This window comes from Nerophis lumbriciformis, linkage group LG02 (assembly GCF_033978685.3).
Source record: "Nerophis lumbriciformis linkage group LG02, RoL_Nlum_v2.1, whole genome shotgun sequence".
NCBI lineage: Eukaryota > Metazoa > Chordata > Actinopteri > Syngnathiformes > Syngnathidae > Nerophis > Nerophis lumbriciformis.
Genome location: NC_084549.2, coordinates 6,691,958 through 6,713,804, shown reverse-complemented (window position 1 = coordinate 6,713,804; position 21,847 = coordinate 6,691,958). Strand labels below are relative to the sequence as shown.

General features: G+C 37.3%; 1 protein-coding gene across 3 annotated transcripts in view; it reads right to left on the bottom strand.

Annotated features, from left to right (window-relative positions):
- The window catches only part of LOC133580131 (cGMP-dependent protein kinase 1), a 441,177-nt gene that overhangs the window by 213,358 nt on the left and 205,972 nt on the right, over positions 1–21,847 (bottom strand). For all 3 annotated transcript variants that reach the window (XM_061934558.1, XM_061934398.1, XM_061934477.1), the window contains exon 3: positions 15,116–15,229. In XM_061934558.1, coding sequence (XP_061790542.1) covers positions 15,116–15,229 — 114 coding nt within the window. The remainder of the gene's footprint in view (positions 1–15,115; positions 15,230–21,847) is intronic.

The following is a 21,847-nucleotide window of genomic DNA, read 5'->3' as shown; positions in this document are numbered from 1 at the left end:
CACATTTCCCAAAATTCCCGGATTTCTGGTAATTTTCTCCCCATTGACAATGAATGGGAAATATACAATCGCCTGCATATCCCACATTTCCCAAAATTCCCGGTTTTCCCGGACATTCCGGTAAAATTCTCCCCATTGACAACAAATGGGAAATATACAATCGACTTCATATCCCGCATTTCCCAAAATTCCCCTTTTACCCGGGATTTCCGGTAATATTCTCCCCATTGACAACAAATGAGAAATATACAATCGACTGCATATCCCACATTTCCCAAAATTCCCGGATTTCTGGTAATTTTCTCCCCATTGACAATGAATGGGAAATATAAAATCGACTTCATATCCCACATTTCCCGAAATTCCCGGTTTTCCCGGACTTTCCGGTAGAATTCTCCCCATTGACAACAAATGGGAAATATACAATCAACTTCATATCCCGCATTTCCCAAAATTCCCCTTTTACCCGGGATTTCCGGTAATTTTCTCCCCATTGACAATGAATGGGAAATATACAATCGACTCCTTATCGCACATTTCCTGGAATTTCTGGTAATTGTCCCCCCATTGACAATGAATGGGAAATATGCAATCGACTGCATATCCCACATTTGACAAAATTCCTATTTTTCCTGTTTTTCAGGTAATTTTCTCCCCATTGACAATGAATAGGAAATATAAAATCGACTGCATATCCCACATTTCCCAAAATCCCCAGTTTTTCCGGATTTTCCAGTAATTTTCTCTCCATTGACAATGAATGGGAAATATAAAATCGACTGCATATCCCACATTTCCCAAAATTCCCATTTTTCCCGGGGTTTCCAATAATTTTCTCCCCATTGAAAATGAATGGGAAATATACAATTGACTGCCTATCCCACATTTCCCAAAATTCCCAGATTTCCGGTAATTTTCTCCCCATTGTCTATGAAGGGGAAATATAAAATAGACTGCATATCTCACATTTCCCAAAATTCCCAGATTTCCGTTAATTTTCTCCCCATTGTCAATGAATGGGAAATATACAATCGACTGCATATCCCACATTTCCCAAAATTCCCGGATTTCCGGTAATTTTCTCCCCATTGACAATGAATGGGAAATATACAATTGACTGCATATCCCACATTTCCCAAAATTCCCAGATTTCCGGTAATTTTCTCCCCATTGTCAATGAATGGGAAATATACAATCGACTGCATATCCCACATTTCCCAAAATTCCCAGATTTCCGGTAATTTTCTCCCCATCGTCTATGAATGGGAAATATACAATCGACTGCATGTCCCACATTTCCCCAAATTCCCAGATTTCCGGTAATTTTCTCCCCATTGACAATGAATGGGAAATATACAATCGACTGCATATCCCACATTTCCCAAAATTCCCGGATTTCCGGTAATGTTCTCCCCATTGACAATGAATGGGAAATATACAATCGACTCCTTAATGCACATTTCCAGGAATTTCCGGTAATTGTCCCCCCATTGACAATGAATGGGAAATATGCAATCGACTGTATATCCCACATTTGACAAAATTCCTATTTTTCCCGTTATTCAGGTCATTTTCTCCCCATTGACAATGAATGGGAAATATACAATCGACTGTATATCCCACATTTGACAAAATTCCTATTTTTCCCGTTATTCAGGTCATTTTCTCCCCATTGACAATGAATGGGAAATATACAATAGACTGCATATCCCACATTTCCCAAAATTCCCATTTTTCCCGGACTTTCCGGTAATGTTCTCCCCATTGACAACGATTGGGAAATATACAATCGACTGCATATCCCACATTTCCCAAAATTCCCGGATTTCTGGTAATTTTCTCCCCATTGACAATGAATGGGAAATATACAATCGCCTGCATATCCCACATTTCCCAAAATTCCCGGTTTTCCCGGACATTCCGGTAAAATTCTCCCCATTGACAACAAATGGGAAATATACAATCGACTTCATATCCCGCATTTCCCAAAATTCCCCTTTTACCCGGGATTTCCGGTAATATTCTCCCCATTGACAACAAATGAAAAATATACAATCGACTGCATATCCCACATTTCCCAAAATTCCCGGATTTCTGGTAATTTTCTCCCCATTGACAATGAATGGGAAATATAAAATCGACTTCATATCCCACATTTCCCGAAATTCCCGGTTTTCCCGGACTTTCCGGTAGAATTCTCCCCATTGACAACAAATGGGAAATATACAATCAACTTCATATACCGCATTTCCCAAAATTCCCCTTTTACCCGGGATTTCCGGTAATTTTCTCCCCATTGACAATGAATGGGAAATATACAATCGACTCCTTATCGCACATTTCCTGGAATTTCTGGTAATTGTCCCCCCATTGACAATGAATGGGAAATATGCAATCGACTGCATATCCCACATTTGACAAAATTCCTATTTTTCCTGTTTTTCAGGTAATTTTCTCCCCATTGACAATGAATAGGAAATATACAATCGACTGCATATCCCACATTTCCCAAAATTCCCAATTTTCCCGGACTTTCCGGTAAAATTCTCCCCATTGACAACGAATAGGAAATATACAATCGACTGCATATCCCACATTTCCCAAAATTCCCAGATTTCTGGTAATTTTCTCCCCATTGACAATGAATGGGAAATATACAATCGACTGCTTATCCCACATTTCCCGAAATTCCCGGTTTTCCCGGACTTTCCGGTAAAATTCTCCCCATTGACAACAAATGGGAAATATACAATCGACTTCATATCCCTCATTTCCCAAAATTCCCCTTTTACCCGGGATTTCCGGTAATTTTCTCCCCATTGACAACGAATGGGAAATATACAATCGACTGCATATCCCACATTTCCCCAAATTCCCGGATTTCTGGTAAATTTCTCCCCATTGACAATGAATGGGAATTATACAATCGACTGCATATCCCACATTTCCCGAAATTCCCGGTTTTCCCGGACTTTACGGTAAAATTCTCCCCATTGACAACACATGGGAAATATACAATCGACTGCATATCCCACATTTCCCAAAATTTCCATTTTTCCCGGACTTTCCGGTAAAACTCTCCCCATTGACAACGAATGGGAAATATACAATCGACTGCATATCCCACATTTCCCAAAATTCCCGGATTTATGGTAAATTTCTCCCCATTGACAATGAATGGGAAATATACAATCGACTGCATATCCCACATTTCCCAAAATTCCCGGATTTCTGGTAAATTTCTCCCCATTGACAATGAATGGGAAATATACAATCGACTGCATATCCCACATTTCCCGAAATTCCCGGTTTTCCCGGACTTTACGGTAAAATTCTCCCCATTGACAACACATGGGAAATATACAATCGACTGCATATCCCACATTTCCCCAAATTCCCATTTTTCCCGGACTTTTCAGTAAAACTCTCCCCATTGACAACAAATGGGAAATATACAATCGACTGCATATCCCACATTTCCCAAAATTCCCGGATTTCTGGTAATTTTCTCCCCATTGACAATGAATGGGAAATATACAATCGACCGCATATCCCACATTTCCCAAAATTCCCAGCTTTCCCGGACTTTCCGGTAAAATGCTCCCCATTGACAACAAATGGGAAATATACAATCGACTTCATATCCCGCATTTCCCAAAATTCCCCTTTTACCCGGGATTTCCGGTAATTTTCTCCCCATTGACAATGAATGGGAAATATACAATCGACTCCTTATCGCACATTTCCCGGAATTTCCGGTAATTCTCCCCCCATTGACAATGAATGGGAAATATGCAATCGACTGCATATCCCACATTTGACAAAATTCCCAGATTTCCGGTAATTTTCTCCCCATTGACAATGAATGGGAAATATAAAATCGACTGCATATCGCACATTTCCCGAAATTCCCGGTTTTCCCGGACCTTCCGGTAAAATTCTCCCCATTGACAACAAATGGGAAATATACAATCGACTTCATATCCCGCATTTCCCAACATTCCCCCTTTACCCGGGATTTTCGGTAATTTTCTCCCCATTGACAATGAATGGGAAATATACAATCGACTTCATATCCCACATTTCCCAAAATTCCCCCTTTACCCGGGATTTCCGGTAATTTTCTCCCCATTGACAATGAATGGGAAATATAAAACCGACTGCATATCCCACATTTCCCAAAATTCCCATTTTTCCCAGGGTTTCCAATAATTTTCTCCCCATTGAAAATGAATGGGAAATATACCATCGACTGCATAACCCACATTTCCCCAAATTCCCAGATTTCCAGTAATTTTCTCCCCATTGACAATGATTGGGAAATATACAATTGACTGCATATCCCAAAATTCCCATTTTTCCCGGGGTTTCCAATAATTTTCTCCCCATTGACAATGAATGGGAAATATACAATCGACTGCATATCCCACATTTCCGAAAATCCCCAGTTTTCCAGGAATTTCCAGTAATTTTCTCCCCATTGACAATGAATGGGAAATATACAATCGACTGCATATCCCACATTTCCGAAAATCCCCAGTTTTCCCGGAATTTCCAGTAATTTTCTCCCCATTGACAATGAATGGGAAGTATAAAATCGACTGCATATCCAACATTTCCCAAAATTCCCATTTTTCCCGGGCTTTCCAATAATTTTCTCCCCATTGTCAATGAATGGGAAATATACAATCGACTGCATATCCCACATTTCCCCAAATTCCCAGATTTCCAGTAATTTTCTCCCCATTGACAATGATTGGGAAATATACAATTGACTGCATATCCCAAATTTCCCAAAATTCCCAGATTTCCGGTAATTTTCTCCCCATCGTCTATGAATGGGAAATATACAATCGACTGCATATCCCACATTTCCCCAAATTCCCAGATTTCCGGTCATTTTCTCCCCATTGACAATGAATGGGAAATATACAATCGACTGCATATCCCACATTTCCCAAAATTCCCGGATTTCTGGTAAATTTCTCCCCATTGACAATGAATGGGAAATATACAATCGACTGCATATCCCACATTTCCCGAAATTCCCGGTTTTCCCGGACTTTACGGTAAAATTCTCCCCATTGACAACACATGGGAAATATACAATCGACTGCATATCCCACATTTCCCCAAATTCCCATTTTTCCCGGACTTTTCAGTAAAACTCTCCCCATTGACAATGAATGGGAAATATACAATCGACTGCATATCCCACATTTCCCAAAATTCCCGGATTTCTGGTAATTTTCTCCCCATTGACAATGAATGGGAAATATACAATCGACCGCATATCCCACATTTCCCAAAATTCCCAGCTTTCCCGGACTTTCCGGTAAAATGCTCCCCATTGACAACAAATGGGAAATATACAATCGACTTCATATCCCGCATTTCCCAAAATTCCCCTTTTACCCGGGATTTCCGGTAATTTTCTCCCCATTGACAATGAATGGGAAATATACAATCGACTCCTTATCGCACATTTCCCGGAATTTCCGGTAATTCTCCCCCCATTGACAATGAATGGGAAATATGCAATCGACTGCATATCCCACATTTGACAAAATTCCCAGATTTCCGGTAATTTTCTCCCCATTGACAATGAATGGGAAATATAAAATCGACTGCATATCGCACATTTCCCGAAATTCCCGGTTTTCCCGGACCTTCCGGTAAAATTCTCCCCATTGACAACAAATGGGAAATATACAATCGACTTCATATCCCGCATTTCCCAACATTCCCCCTTTACCCGGGATTTTCGGTAATTTTCTCCCCATTGACAATGAATGGGAAATATACAATCGACTTCATATCCCACATTTCCCAAAATTCCCCCTTTACCCGGGATTTCCGGTAATTTTCTCCCCATTGACAATGAATGGGAAATATAAAACCGACTGCATATCCCACATTTCCCAAAATTCCCATTTTTCCCAGGGTTTCCAATAATTTTCTCCCCATTGAAAATGAATGGGAAATATACCATCGACTGCATAACCCACATTTCCCCAAATTCCCAGATTTCCAGTAATTTTCTCCCCATTGACAATGATTGGGAAATATACAATTGACTGCATATCCCAAAATTCCCATTTTTCCCGGGGTTTCCAATAATTTTCTCCCCATTGACAATGAATGGGAAATATACAATCGACTGCATATCCCACATTTCCGAAAATCCCCAGTTTTCCCGGAATTTCCAGTAATTTTCTCCCCATTGACAATGAATGGGAAGTATAAAATCGACTGCATATCCAACATTTCCCAAAATTCCCATTTTTCCCGGGCTTTCCAATAATTTTCTCCCCATTGTCAATGAATGGGAAATATACAATCGACTGCATATCCCACATTTCCCCAAATTCCCAGATTTCCAGTAATTTTCTCCCCATTGACAATGATTGGGAAATATACAATTGACTGCATATCCCACATTTCCCGAAATTCCCGGTTTTCCCGGACTTTCCGGTAAAATTCTCCCCATTGACAACAAATGGGAAATATACAATCGACTGCCTATCCCACATTTCCCAAAATTCCCCTTTTACCCGGGATTTCCGGTAATTTTCTCCCCATTGACAATGAATGGGAAATATACAATCGACTCCTTATCGCACATTTCCTGGAATTTCTGGTAATTGTCCCCCCATTGACAATGAATGGGAAATATGCAATCGACTGCATATCCCACATTTGACAAAATTCCTATTTTTCCCGTTTTTCAGGTAATTTTCTCCCCATTGACAATGAATAGGAAATATACAATCGACTGCATATCCCACATTTGACAAAATTCTAATTTTTCCCTGACTTTCCGGTAAAATTCTCCCCATTGACAACGAATGGGAAATATAAAATCGACTGCATATCCCACATTTCCCAAAATTCCCATTTTTCCCTGACTTTCCGGTAAAATTCTCCCCATTGACAACGAATGGGAAATATAAAATCGACTGCTTATCGCACATTTCTCAAAATTCCCGGATTTCTGGTAATTTTCTCCCCATTGACAATGAATAGGAAATATACAATCGACTGCATATCCCACATTTCCCCAAATTCCCGGTTTCCCCGGACTTTCCGGTAAAATTCTCCCCATTGACAACAAATGGGAAATATACAATCGACTTCATATCCCGCATTTCCCCAAATTCCCCTTTTACCCGGGATTTCCGGTAATTTTCTCCCCATTGACAATGAATGGGAAATATACAATCGACTCCTTATCGCACTTTTCCCGGAATTTCCGGTAATTGTCCCCCCATTGACAATGAATGGGAAATATGCAATCGACTGCATATCCCACATTTGACAAAATTCCTATTTTTCCCGTTTTTCAGGTAATTTTCTCCTCATTGACAATGTATGGGAAATATACAATCAACTGCATATCCCACATTTCCCAAAATTCCCATTTTTCCCGGACTTTCCGGTAAAATTCTCCCCATTGACAACGAATGGGAAATATACAATCGACTGCATATCCCACGTTTCCCAAAATTCCCGGATTTCTGGTAATTTTCTCCCCATTGACAATGAATGGGAAATATACAATCGACTGCATATCCCGCATTTTTCAAAAATCCCCTTTTACCCGGGATTTCCGGTAATTTTCTCCCCATTGACAATGAATGGGAAATATACAATCGACTGCATATCCCACATTTCCCAAAATTCCCATTTTCCCCCGGACTTTCCGGTAAAATTTTCCCCATTGAAAACGAATGGGAAATATACAATCGACTGCATATCCCACGTTTCCCAAAATTCCCGGATTTCTGGTAATTTTCTCCCCATTGACAATGAATGGGAAATATACATTCGACTGCATATCCCACATTTCTCAACTGATTTGAACCGTTCCAACATCTACACAAGTATCGGCGGTTTGTGCACATTGGTCGTTCACACCGGAATTACAAATTCTAGTTTATAAATAATAATTCCTACATTGCGCAATCGGTGCTGGAACCAATGAACAGTGACACATGAGGCTGACTGTGTATTAAAATACCTCTCATCGTCACGCAAGAATAAACATGTTGATAAATTATTACTCCTCCAAAACTGACAATATTATCGTTGTCAAGGCAGGTTCGCACGTATTGCGTATCGCTCCGGGTGTACCTACCGTTTTGGCCAGTCGGTGTCTACACAGCCTGGATAATCCAAATAGCAGCGGCCTAGTGTATATATTTACATACAATCATACCCATGACCAAAGCCAAGAATAAACACATTATCCATTTGCTTTAAATCGAGTCATAATATTTACACGAGCCTGTTTGACTAATTATGATGAACATCTGCAAAGAAACAAGGAGTCAAACCCCACAGAATTCAATTGTAAAGACATGAAGTCGCTCACACACACACACACACACACACACACACACACACACACACATGCACACACACAGGCATTGATTTATAAATGTGTGAAGGAATCGGGCCTTTATGCCATCACGGCACAGCAATTAAACATCCATGAACGTGTCGTCAGCCAACCCGGTGGAAGGGATGAGATGTGAGCATCAAACCAGCAGACCTTGTATCACCTTAAGTTGATTTATTATTCCGAGCCCGGGAACACATTTGCAGCCATTTCCCCACTTCCTGCCTCACATAAACATGTATTCCTCATCCTGACACACTCCTATAACACACTGGTTCTCAGCTGTGCGTGCTCCGCCATCTGTCCTCGGCCTGCTCTCCCGCCGCTAACAGGCTGAATATTCAAGCGGCTCGTCTGGCGGACCACCTTCTCGCCGCCGCCGCCGTACAGGAGAGAGTCCCACAAAGGGGGTCTCGCACAAAACTTAAGGCCAGGTGATGAGCCAACAATGACCATAAAGGGTGTGTTCACCGATAGGGGCTTGGTTTACGAAAAGATCATTAGCGCTGGGTCCGAAAAACAATGGTTTTAACAGATGTGGCTGTAGGCAACCCCCTGGTGTAATATATTTTTTAGCAACGTTCCACGATGGTAGTAGCGGCATTTGAAGTATCGTGATGTGTCAGTTTGCTTTTCCACTTTCTAATGCGTTCAAAGTATAAAAAAATGTTTTTTTATGCTACGGTAAGGGTTAGGTAACGTTGAGTGAATGTTGATGACAAAAATCAATAAAGGGGAACCTTGATTTACGAACATGATTGGTTCTTCAAAATAGTTCGCAAACCGAAAAGTTTGTATATTGAAGCAGAGATCCCATAAGAATGAATGTAAACATGAATAATTGGTTCTGGGCTCAACAAGAGTCCTTATTTTAGTAAATAACTGCACTTTAAAGACCCTATAATGTACAAATCTACTGTATATATATATATATATATATATATATATATATATATATATATATATATATATATATATATATATGAATAATTGGGTCTGGCCTCCTCAACAAGAGTCCTTATTTTAGTATAAAAAAACTGCACTTTGAAGACCATATAATGTATAAATCTATATATATATATATATATATATAATGTATAATATAAAACATATATATATATATATATATATATATATATATATATATATATATATATATATATATATATATATATATATATATATGAATAATTGGGTCTGGCCTCAACAAAAGTCCTTATTTTAGTAAAAAAAACTGCACTTTGAATACCCTATAATGTATAAATCTACTGTATAATATAAAATATATATACATCTATTTTATATTATACAGTATATATATATATATATATATATATATATATATATATATATATATATATATATATATATATATTATTATACAGTAGATTTATACATTATAGGGTCTTCAAAGTGCAGTTTTTTTTACTAAAATAAGGACTCTTGTTGAGGCCAGACCGAACTATTCATGTTTACATTCATTATAATAATATAATATATGTATATATATATTTTCTATATTATATATATATATATATATATATATATTTTCTATATTATATATATATATATATACATATATATTTATGTATAATATAAAGTATAAATATATACATATATATATACATGTATGTATATATATATATGTATAATATAAAGTATAAATATATATATATATATATATATATATATATATATATATATATATATATATATATATATATATATATATATATATATATATACATATATATATATATATATGTATATATATGTATATGTATACATATATATATATATATATATATATATATATATATATATATATATATATATATATATATATATATATATATATTAGTCTCTAGGCCGTTGAGGGCGGGGCATCCCGTCTTTCTGCCCGCGTGGGGTCTGGTCTCTAGCTAGCTCAGTGACTGGCTGTCTCCTGCTTCTCCTGTGCCTTGTCCACTGCTAAACACGTTTGTCTACGGCCTGCCGGGGTGACACAGTGGGCCCGGTTATGGGGGTCATGTTTCCGGCCCGGCCTGATTGCGAGGGCCCCTGCGGCATCGCACCTGTTGTTTTGGGTTGGTTTCTCTGGGTGGCTGGGGCCGTACTTTGGCTCCCACACAGAGAGACATATATATTGTACATAATAACACGTTTTGCTTTTTTATGGCAGTGTTTCTTTATGGAGGATTCGGTTGTCTTTGACTTTCTTCGTAAGATTCTTAGCTAGCTGACAACAGCGAGATAAAGCTGCGTGAAAAACAGCTTTCATTTTCATTTTCGCCAAAGTGCACCTACTAAACGCATCCGTGGGCTGGTTTTAAACCCATCATCATCAAAAATGCACTTTTCTTTTTGATACGGCAAAATAGCTTTAGTGATTTCTTGTATTTTATTGCCGTCATTTGGACTGCCTGTTGTTTACTTCAAAATGGATACTTAGTTTTTTATCAGCACTTTGCCTGTCCTTGTTTTTAAACGGACAAAACTAAATGGTTTTTTTTTATGTTTGTTGCAGCCTAATGAGCAGCACAGTTCATAAATAAACATTTCTGAAAGACGTCGCCGTCTTTATTGTTAGTTAGAAGGCAAAAAAAATATCTCATGCTGAGGCTAAATAAGAGCCACTGAATGCTTATAGTCCGATTAGTCGATTAATCGTTAAGATAGTAGATGATTAGTCGGCTATTAAAATAGTTGCATCCTTAATCTATACAGAGTTTTAAAAAATATTGGAAATACCGTAGTAATAATAATAATAATAATAGATTTTATTTGTAAAAAGCACTTTGCATTGAGTAAACAACCTCAAAGTGCTACAGTGTATTAAAAAAATAAAAAGATAATAAAAAATAAATACAAATAAAAATTAGAACAGCCAAATAGCTAAAACTAGTATGCATATATTTTTTAAAAAAAAGGCTTTTTTAAAAAGAACGGTTTTTAAGCCTTTTTTTAAAAGCATCCACAGTCTGTGGTGCCCTCAGGTGGTCAGGGAGATTGTTCCACTGACTGGGAGCGGCGCAGCAGAAAGCCCGGTCTCCCATTGTTCGTAGCTTTGTCCTCGGAGGTTGGAGGAGGTTAGCCTGTCCGGAGCGGAGGTGTCGTGTGGAGGATTTGGGGGTGAGCAGTTCTTTGAGGTAGAGGGGGGACTTTGTATTCAATCCTGAATGGAACAGGAAGCCAGTGAAGGGATTTGAGAGTTGCTGTGATATGGTCGTATTTCCGCACTCTCATCAGACCCGTAAGGTATTCTCTTCAACGTAACAGATAGAAATGTGACGTGCTTGTGTCAGACTTACCGTAAATTAGGGACCGTAAGACGTTACTTTTGTTTCCCTACGCTTGGAGCCCTGCGGCTTATAAAACGGTGCCGCTAATTTAGAGCCGCAATGTTTCGTATTCAACAAATAGTTTGAATAGAACACAAGCCCCGACACTAAAAAAGGTGTGTTGTTGTTTGCGCTACGGTGCCATCTTTTGGACGAGTTCGCTCGCTGCCAGTGCTGCGGAGTTAACGTCTACAGTATGTCCTTCCGCGTTTCAAACCGGAAGTACAAGTTTCAATTCATCTATTATTCGTCCATAGCTCCAAGCATTGTTTGTAAGTTTTTCAATATAACAAAAACTATTCTTACTTTTCCTAAACCATTCCATGTGTGATGTCTGCAGGAATGTTTTCATGCATATTTGTATAGTTTTCTACTGAAGGTAGCCTCTTTAGCATTAGCTACTAAGCTAAGATGTTTACAAGTGTCTTTGTTAGTATTATTAACTTACAATGGCATTCTTTTTTTTATTTTATTTTTTACCATCCACAATTGGAGAGCTAACTTCCGCAGCTAGTGAGTCCATGACGATGACTTCTGTTTTGTTTGACCTGCCGTTTTACTGCCCTTTGGAAACAACTAAGGTATGTAAATAAACATTTACAAAATATATCAGTGTAAATAACTAATTTCCTGCGGCTTATATTACAGTACTATATAATTATATTACACATTTTTTTTCCTCTAAAATTTAGTGGGTGCGGCTTATATAACGTTGCGTTCTATAGTCCGGAAAATACAGTAATAGTTTAATTTCAATGTATTTTTTGCTGTGGTTTCAACACCGACCGGTCTGTGTCATTTCGATATGTTACGTTTTCACTTGAACCAAACTGATCTGGACCAGAACCAGACCAAAACTCTTTTAAGTGGTCTTGGTTCAATTTTTTTGGGATAATGTAAACTCACTACACCGGTATGTTTTAGCGCTTTCATGGCGAGTTTACTGACAGATATAAGTAAGAACTTTACACTACTTTATATTAGAAATGACAACAGCGGAGGATGAATGTCCCATAACAAGAAGATAGAGAAAAAGAAGAAGCTAATCGACTACGGCGTCGGCACGGACTATAAAGGCGGACCAGAGCAAATTTTCAGGACTTATGCAGATCCCAAATACAGATCAGCACGTACCAGAAGGTAAGAAAAGTTGCTTTTGCATAATATTGCGAAACAAAACGCCAGATAATATGTCTTACCTTATACACACACCATAATAATACTCCTATGTTGAAGCACAGTACGATCCATTAAGGGTGCGGCTTCATAGCTTACCAAAGTCGATCTAAAACATTTTGATAGATATTTGAGCGCCGTGTGTAATGTTCTATATTCAATTGAACATTAAAAATGTCGGTGTTGTTTACTTGAGTCATATTGCCACCGTAGTGCAGTCTACACGTATCTCTTATGTCTGACTGCCATCTACTGGTCATCATTTCCCCATGTGCAAGCTCAACCAAACTTATTTATTGCATTAGTTATAAGGCGCACTGTCGAGTTTTGAGAAAGAAAAAAAAGATTTTAAGTGCGTCTTATAGTCCGAAAAATACGGTATATCAACGTTTTGTTCTTCTTTGTGGGTTAAAAAAAATGAGTATCGGTGATTTCTCTGCTAGCCCCATATGGCCACGGCGCAACACTTCCTGCCTCAGTAAATTGCAACTTATGATCGGATACTCACTTCGGAGTGACAAGTGAGTATCCAATCACAGTCTCGTTAACGTCCGGCTACGTAGATAGGCTACTGTCAACAACTTGTGGTCTGATTGGCTATCAACTGTATGTGTTCTCAAATACTCTAACCACTAGGGCACCTACTCAGTGGCCTAGTGGTTGGATTTTCCGCCCTGAGATCGGTAGGTTGTGAGTTCAAACCCCGGCCGAGTCATACCAAAGACTATAAAAATGGGAGCCATTACCTCCCTGCTTGGCACTCAGCATCAAGGGTTGGAATTGGGGGGTTAAATCACCAAAAATGATTCCCGGGCGCGGCCACCGCTGCTGCTCACTGCTCCCCTCACCTCCCAGGGGGGTGAACAAGGGTGATGGGTCAAATGCAGAGAACAAATTTCACCACACCTTAGTGTGTGTGTGACGATCATTTGGTACTTTAACTTTAACTTGACTTAAGAAGACCTTACTGACAACAACTCGTGATCTAATTGGTGTGGAGGATGCATATATGTTTAAGAATTATTTCTTTTTACATAGCCATGTTTAGAGTAGATAGTACTTTTCCTTTGTATATTCTACCAGTTTCTTTCGACATTTCAGATGCCTGGTTAGTGTCTTCACCCTTGGAATGTGAAATCAAACCCCCAAATCTTCCTTATCAGTGTTGCGGGGCTTTCTTTGTGTGCGAGAAGTTGGCTTTTCCGTTTGAATGTCAGATCAACTAGAGTAGCCGATATGAATGTATTGGTTAAACTGATCTCAATGTCTTAAGACCAATGTCTTGGAAAAATATATCACTCTTGAATCAACACAGTAGTTAATACTATGATCAATGTTAATTAAAATACTAAATGTGGGATATAAATAATAATGGAGGTATAATTGTTTGTATATAGTATATAAAATGGTACAAAGGTTTAACACGCGTATAAGGATATTTCACATGCCTTTACTGTGTATATAATTGAACAGTGTTCATATTGTGTATAATGTGTATTTATAATATGTTGTACAAAAGACATTTCATAATTTTCGGAAGTTCATCTTGTACTTGACATTGTTTATAGGGTTAGGCGCTATATGTGTTCAACTTCAGCCTCAACCCTTTCGGTCTGCAACATTTTCATTTTCAATCTATGAATCTATGAATGTACAACTGTTTGTTTATTTTGTTGACCATTGACCGAAGAATAAACTTTACTTACTTTACTTTACTATCTCCTAAAGCTTTAGTAAAACTTGAAAATATTCCAATTCTGTCTTGATGGTCCTTCTTACTCAGCATATATGTCATCAAAAAGAACTTGGGATTGACCAGTAACTTAGATTCCCTGGGAGGAAGAACTGGTCTGACGCATTAATTGGCTATGGCAATTATCTATCAACTGTATGTGCCCGTTCACTTAGGTTGCACGGACGCCTGCATTGTTGATTCTGAAGACCCCGGGCAGACTTGGTACAGCATGGCAACATAAGCTCGCAGAATTCTGATTGGATGCAAACTCAAACTAAAAACAACAGCACTGGAAGGAGCATAACATGACATGAAGAGAATATGAATACTTTTAGATATTTAGGGAAAATAAAAAAAAAAATGACTTTTATATTTAATTTTGATCATGATTTCTGGTCATGTTAGGCCAGCACTGGTTAAACATGAGGACATCCGTCGAGTCTCCCGTCAACTGGGACTTACTTTTGACGGTGGCGGTCCTGGTGCAATTGTAGAGAATGGCCAGCTCCCCAAACACCTTCCCCGGGCCCATGGTGCACAGCTTCAGGCTCTCCTTGGTCACCTCCACCTTGCCGTCTGCAAACATGCGCATAGAGAAGCAGAGTGAGGCACTTTTCCATTTTGAATTGCACATTTCAGAGGCCATGCAGGTGTGCCGCGTACACACACAAAGTTGGAGTGACGGGACCGACTGTATGCATGTGTGTGTGTGTGTGTGTGTGTGTGTGGGTGTGTTCGCTGTGTGATGGCCCCACACTCTATTTTTGAGTGCATCCAGCCAGAAGGCTCTTGGCTCAGTGAGCTAGAAAAAGAAAAAAGATTATTTTTTTCGATGTGGAACTTCCACTGTGGGCTGCAGAGCTCCGGACCAAGTGAAAAACAAGGCGGCAGCACCAGTGTGAAACACAACGGATTGGTAGACGCTGTCGGAGCGGGTGTTGATTAAACCGTGTTTATTATCGTACCGTACCACACCGGGAGGTGGTTCTCATACGAGCACAGTGGTCCTTAAGTTAATACCGTTATGGAGGTATCAATGAAAACTGAGCATTTGGGAGGTCATTTTTCTGTTGCCTTATTTAAATTGAACTTGAATAAATGGATGTATTTATTTTAAATATGACTTTAATAAATTTATTTATTTATTTTAAATATGACTTTTTTAAATGGTTTTATTTATTTTAAATTTGACTTTTTTGAATGGATTAATTTATTTAAAATTTTACTTTTTTAAATAAATGTTTTTATTTTATTTTATTTATTTATTTTATTGTAATTATTTTATTTATTTATTTTAAATTTTACTTTTTTAAATTGATTGATTTATTTTAACTTTGACTCTTTAAATGGATTCATTTATTTTAAATTTGACTTTTTAGATGGATTAATTTATTTAAAATTTGACTTTTTTAAATGGTTTAATTTATTTAAAATTTGACTTTAATGAATGGTTGTATTTATTTTAAATTTGACTTTTTTAAAGGATTTATTTATAGTAAATTTGACGTTTTAATTGGATGTATTTATTTTAAATTTGACTTCAATAAATGGATGTTTTTTTCCCTTTTTTAAAGGGATTTATTTATTTTAAATGTGACTTTTTTAAATGGATGTATTTATTTTAAATTTGACTTTAATAAATTAAATTATTTATTTTAAATTTGACTTTTTTTAAATTGATTTATTCGTTTTAAATTTGACTTTAATAAATTGATTGATTTATTTTAAAGTTGACTTTTTTAAATGGATTTATTTATTTTAAATTTGACTTTTTTGTAAATTGATTGATTTATTTTAACTTTGACTCTTTAAATGCCATCCATCCATCTGTTTTCTACCGCTTATTCTCTTCGGGGGCGCGGGGGGCGCTGGAGCCTATCTCAGCTACAATCGGGCGGAAGGCGGGGTACACCCTGGACAAGTCACTCTTTAAATGGATTAATTTATTATAAATTTCACTTTTTAAATTTATTTAAAATTTGACTTTTTTTAAATGGTTTAATTTATTTAAAATTTGACATTAATGAATGGTTGTATTTATTTTAAATTTGACTTTTTTAAAGGATTTATTCATAGTAAATTTGACTTTTTAATTGTATTTATTTATTTTAAATTTAACTTCAATAAATGGATGTTTTTTTTTCCTTTTTTAAAGGGATTTATTTATTTTAAATGTGACTTTTTTAAATGGATGTATTTATTTTAAATTTGACTTTAATAAATTGAATTATTTATTTTAAATTTTATTTTTTTAAATTGATTTATGTTTTTTTGACTTTTTTAAATTGATTTATTCGTTTTAAATTTGACTTTAATAAATTGATTTATTATTTTAAAGTTGACTTTTTTAAATGGATTTATTTATTTTAAATTTGACTTTATTAAATGGATTTATTTATTTTGAATGTGACTTTTTTAAATGTATGTATGATCCTGTAACGACTTGGTATCGGATTGATACCCAAATTTGTGGTGTCATCCAAAGAAGTGTAGATAGAACATGTTGAAACAGAAAATAAGCAGACATTAACAGTAAATGAACAAGTAGATTAATAATTAATTTTCTACCGTTTGTCCTTAATAATTTTGACAAAATAATAGAATGATGAATGACACAATATGTTACTGCATACGTCAGCAGATTAATTAGGAGCCTTTGTTTGTTTACTTACTACTAAAAGACAAGTTGTCTAGTATGTTCACTAATTTATTTAAGGACAAACTTGCAATAATAAACATATGTTTAATGTACCTTAAATTTTTTTGTTAAAATAAAGCCAATAATGCAGTTTTTTGTGGTCCCCTTTATTTAGAAAAGTATAATATATATATATATATATATATATATATATATATATATATATATATATATATATATATAACAACAACCCCCCATACAGCAAAAACGTCTCAACTAACATTGGACACAAATTCCTCAATCTGATTGACAAACACTTTCCCAAAGACAACACCCTAAGAAAAGTATTCAACAAGAACAACATCAAATTGAGCTACAGCTGCATGAACAATATACGACAAATCATCTCAAACCACAACAAAACAATTGCAAATGAGCCGTCGGCCCCCAGACAGAGCGACTCCAAAACCAACAAAGGCTGTAACTGTCGAAAGAAACCTGATTGCCCTCTCAACGGGGGGTGCTTACAAACATCAGTTGTCTACCAATCTAAGGTAACACGCAAGGACATTAACACATCCGACACATATGTAAGATTAACCGAGGGAGGATTCAAAACCAGATGGAACAATCACAAGGCTTCTTTCAGGAACAAAAACCTGCGAAATACCACAGAACTCAGCAAACACATTTGGGACCTCAAAGACAATAATGTTGAATATTCAATAACATGGCAAATTTTTGCATCCAGCACACCTTACAATAGTGGTAATAAAAGATGCAACCTATGCTTGAAAGAGAAACTGTTTATTATTTACCGTCCAGACCTGTCATCCCTCAACAAGCGCAGCGAAATTGTAACAGCATGCCGCCATAGACGGAAACACCTCCTAGGTAACACATGAGCCAATCACCACGCCCCTAGGCCAGCCTGTACCCACCCACTCTGTGCCCTATATAAACCATGGTATGCGAATGCTCCCATTAAAATCTCCTGATGAGTGAGGGTACCCCCCCTCATGAAACAGGCCTGTAGAGATGAAATAGTCTTGTGATTTTTTTTCCCACACATACATATATTGCGCTCTACTACGGTATTGAGCACTATTTTTTGGATAACCTTATTAAGACATATATATATATATATATATATATATATATATATATATATATATATATATATATATATATATATATATATCTTGTCCCGATACCAATATTTTGGTAGTGGTACCAATATATATTTTGATACTTTTAATGTACCCTAAGATGTTTTATATATATATATATATATATATATATATATATATATATATATATATATATATATATATATATATATATATATATATATATATATATTTTTTTTTTTTTTTTTTATTTATTTATTTATTTTATTTTATTTTTTCTAAATAAAGGGGACCACAAAAAATTGCATTATTGGCTTTATTTTAACAAAAAATCCTAGGGTACATTAAAAGTATCAAAAAGTATAGAAATATATATTGGTACCTGTGCCAAAATATTGGTATCGGGACAACACTACCTGTAACTAAAACAAAATAAATAGTCCAAAATCAAATGTCTACTTTATAGGATGGTGGCTTTTTGGAATATACAAAATAGACCCAGCAGTCCTTAGCTTTCTGGAAATGTTTTATTTGAATTCGGCAAGCTGAAAAAAGCCCTGTAAGGTCTGAAAAAAGTAATAAAAGTGTGAAACTACGACAGTGTTTGCAGTAAAGAATCAATGCCAGTGAAATGACCGCTGACAACCAACATAATTCAAACAGTAATAAAGAAATGCATTATAAATGACTTTGCGTCAGTGCGACATTGGATTTGGCGGCGCTATGTCAGCCCTTCTAATTAAAAAACAATATAACAATCTTATTGGGACAACATTCATGAATAACTGTAATAGTAATACGGATGAAATGGTATCATAAATACTGCAAAATTGCAGTTTCAAAATGCTCACAATGTGAAGGTATCAAAAAAGGGACCCGTTAATATATTTTTTTCTGGCGCTATTTGGTAAGTAAACATCTCCCATGATGCCCTGTGCAGTTCAACCGTCAAGGAGAAAACATGTTGGAGTCGGTGTATTTCCTTTCGGCGGAACTCTTCATGCAAGGAGCAAGGACACGCGCCAGGAAATAAAGTTTGCAGACACGCCGCAACCTCTAAAATATGAGTAATATGAGAAGATACTCCATGAAACGTCACCCGTTAAAGAACCGCGACATGAAGCCAAAAAGCCAGCAAGGCCAAACCTACGTTAGTGGGGTATTTATGTTGTTGGAAGTTAAACTGCCGGTTAACCTTGGTAGAATCAGCATTCTCTGGGTATTAATATAGTACCGTAATACTAATGAATAATATTCCGTACTATACCGCCTCTCAAAAGTAACAATAATAATAATAATTAAAGCTGCAAGCAGCATTGGTCGAGCCCGCGTATTTGGCAGGTGCTAGTCCTAAATGTCCCAATACTTTTGTCCAGTGATAGTCATAAGTGTCCCAATACTTTTGTCTACTTTTAGTCTGAAGTGTCCCAAGACTTTTGTCTAGTGTACCTACCTTGTCTGCATTGTGTGGGCACGTTGGTGCTTCCTGCTTTTAAGCAGCCATCTTAAAAAAAACAGCAGCGCAGCAGCATCAGCGCAGCGGGTCTTTGAAGGGTCATAAAATCAAAACCGGAGCAGGTATTAAAACGCTGTTCTGTTATTTTATACACAAGGGTTTAATCTCTCTCCTGTGTTAGTTTGAAGCCGAAACAACAAACGCGCTCAGAGGAGATAGTTTTTGAAGGAAGGTGACCGGTTTTTACAAAAAATTTGTTTTGAAGGGGGAATAGCAAACTTCCTGTTGATTTTTGCTGGGGGTTGTCAGTTTATGAAATGTAGGTCTAAGTGAGACCTACATAGAGGTTTTTGTTTTCTGTCTCTCCGACCTTCCCAGTGGGAGTTACAGGCAGTTTTGTCAGTTTTTTTATCCGAGGAGCAGTTTTTTGTGCGTTTCATTAAAAAAATTGCGCTAGAGCACAATTTTGAGATTTGGGGTTAGGTTTTTTTATTAGATCGCAATTTTTGCCAGTCCTGATGTGTGTGTTCAGTGCGGTGAGTTTTGAAGCATGTTAAGGGGGTCAAATTACAGCTCAAAGAGGCAAAAGTGACTGTTTTTAGTACTTTTTTGTCTTGAAGGGGGAATTGCCAACTTCCTGTTGATTTTTGCCCGAGAATATACTATTATGAAATCTAGTTCTAAGTCACACCTTCATAAAGGTTTTTGTTGCATGTCTCTCCAACCTTCCTAGTGGGAGTTACAGGCAGTCTAGTTTTTTTTTTTTCGTAGGGGGCGCTAGAGCGCAGTTTTGAGTTTTGTGGTTCGGTTTTTTAAAAAAAAGGCAATTTTCGCAGGTCCTGATGTGTGGGTCAAATGTGGAGTTTTGAAGCATGTTAAGTGGGTCAAATTACAGTTTAAAGTGGCGGCGGAAGAATAAAGAATAAAGAATAATAAAACCTTACAAATTCAATAGGTCCTTATGTCCCATTGCATAAGGACTCCCTTTGGGAGTCCTTATCCAATGGGCCATGCGGGCCCTAATAATAGATTTTATTTGTAAAAGCATTAGCTGAGATAGGCTCCAGCGCCCCCCGATACCCCAAAGGGAATAAGCGGTAGAAAATGGATGGATGGCATTTTACATTGAACAAACAACCTCAAAGTGCTACAGTGCATTTAAAAAACAACAACGCTAGAACCACAAATAGCTGCCCCCAACAAGTAAAATAAATAGTAAAAAAAAAAAAAAAAAAAAAAAAAAAAAAAAAATAGAACAGCCTAATAGCTAGAGCTAGCACACATATATCTTTAAAAAAAGTTTTTTTTTTTTTTTTTTTTAAAGAAGGGTTTTTAAGCCTTTTTTAAAAGCATCCACAGTCTGTGGTGCCCTCAGGTGGTCAGGGAGAGCGTTCCACAGACTGGGAGCGGCGGAGCAGAAAGCCCGGTCTCCCATTGTTGGTAGCTTTGTCCTCGGAGGTTGGAGGAGGTGTCGTGTGGAGGATTTGGGGGTGAGCAGTTCTTTGAGGTAGAGGGGGGAATTTCCATGGAGGCACTGGTGGGTTAGTAGTGAGACTTTATATTCAATCCTGATTGGAACAGGAAGCCAGTTAAAGGATTTGAGAACTGGTGTGATGTGGTCGAATTTCCATACTCTCATCGGGATCCTAGCAGCACTATTCTGTAAGTACTTCGGCTTCGGGATGTTCTTGCTGGGGATCCCGACAAGAAGTGAGTTGCAGTAGTCTAGCCTGGAGGAGACAAAGGCGTGGACGAGCCTCTCGGCATCAGAGAGAGTGAGTGAGGGGCGGAGTTTTGCAATGTTCCTGAGGTGGTAGAAGGAGGTCTTGCTGTGAGTACCGGTCCATCCACAGCCTGTTCAAACCGGTATGAATAGGCCTTCTTCCCGGACTGGTGTTCTGTATAAAAGGCACAGGGGTGGGGACCATAGGCGCCGATCCCGTGGCTGCTCGGGCCCCGAAGCACCCACG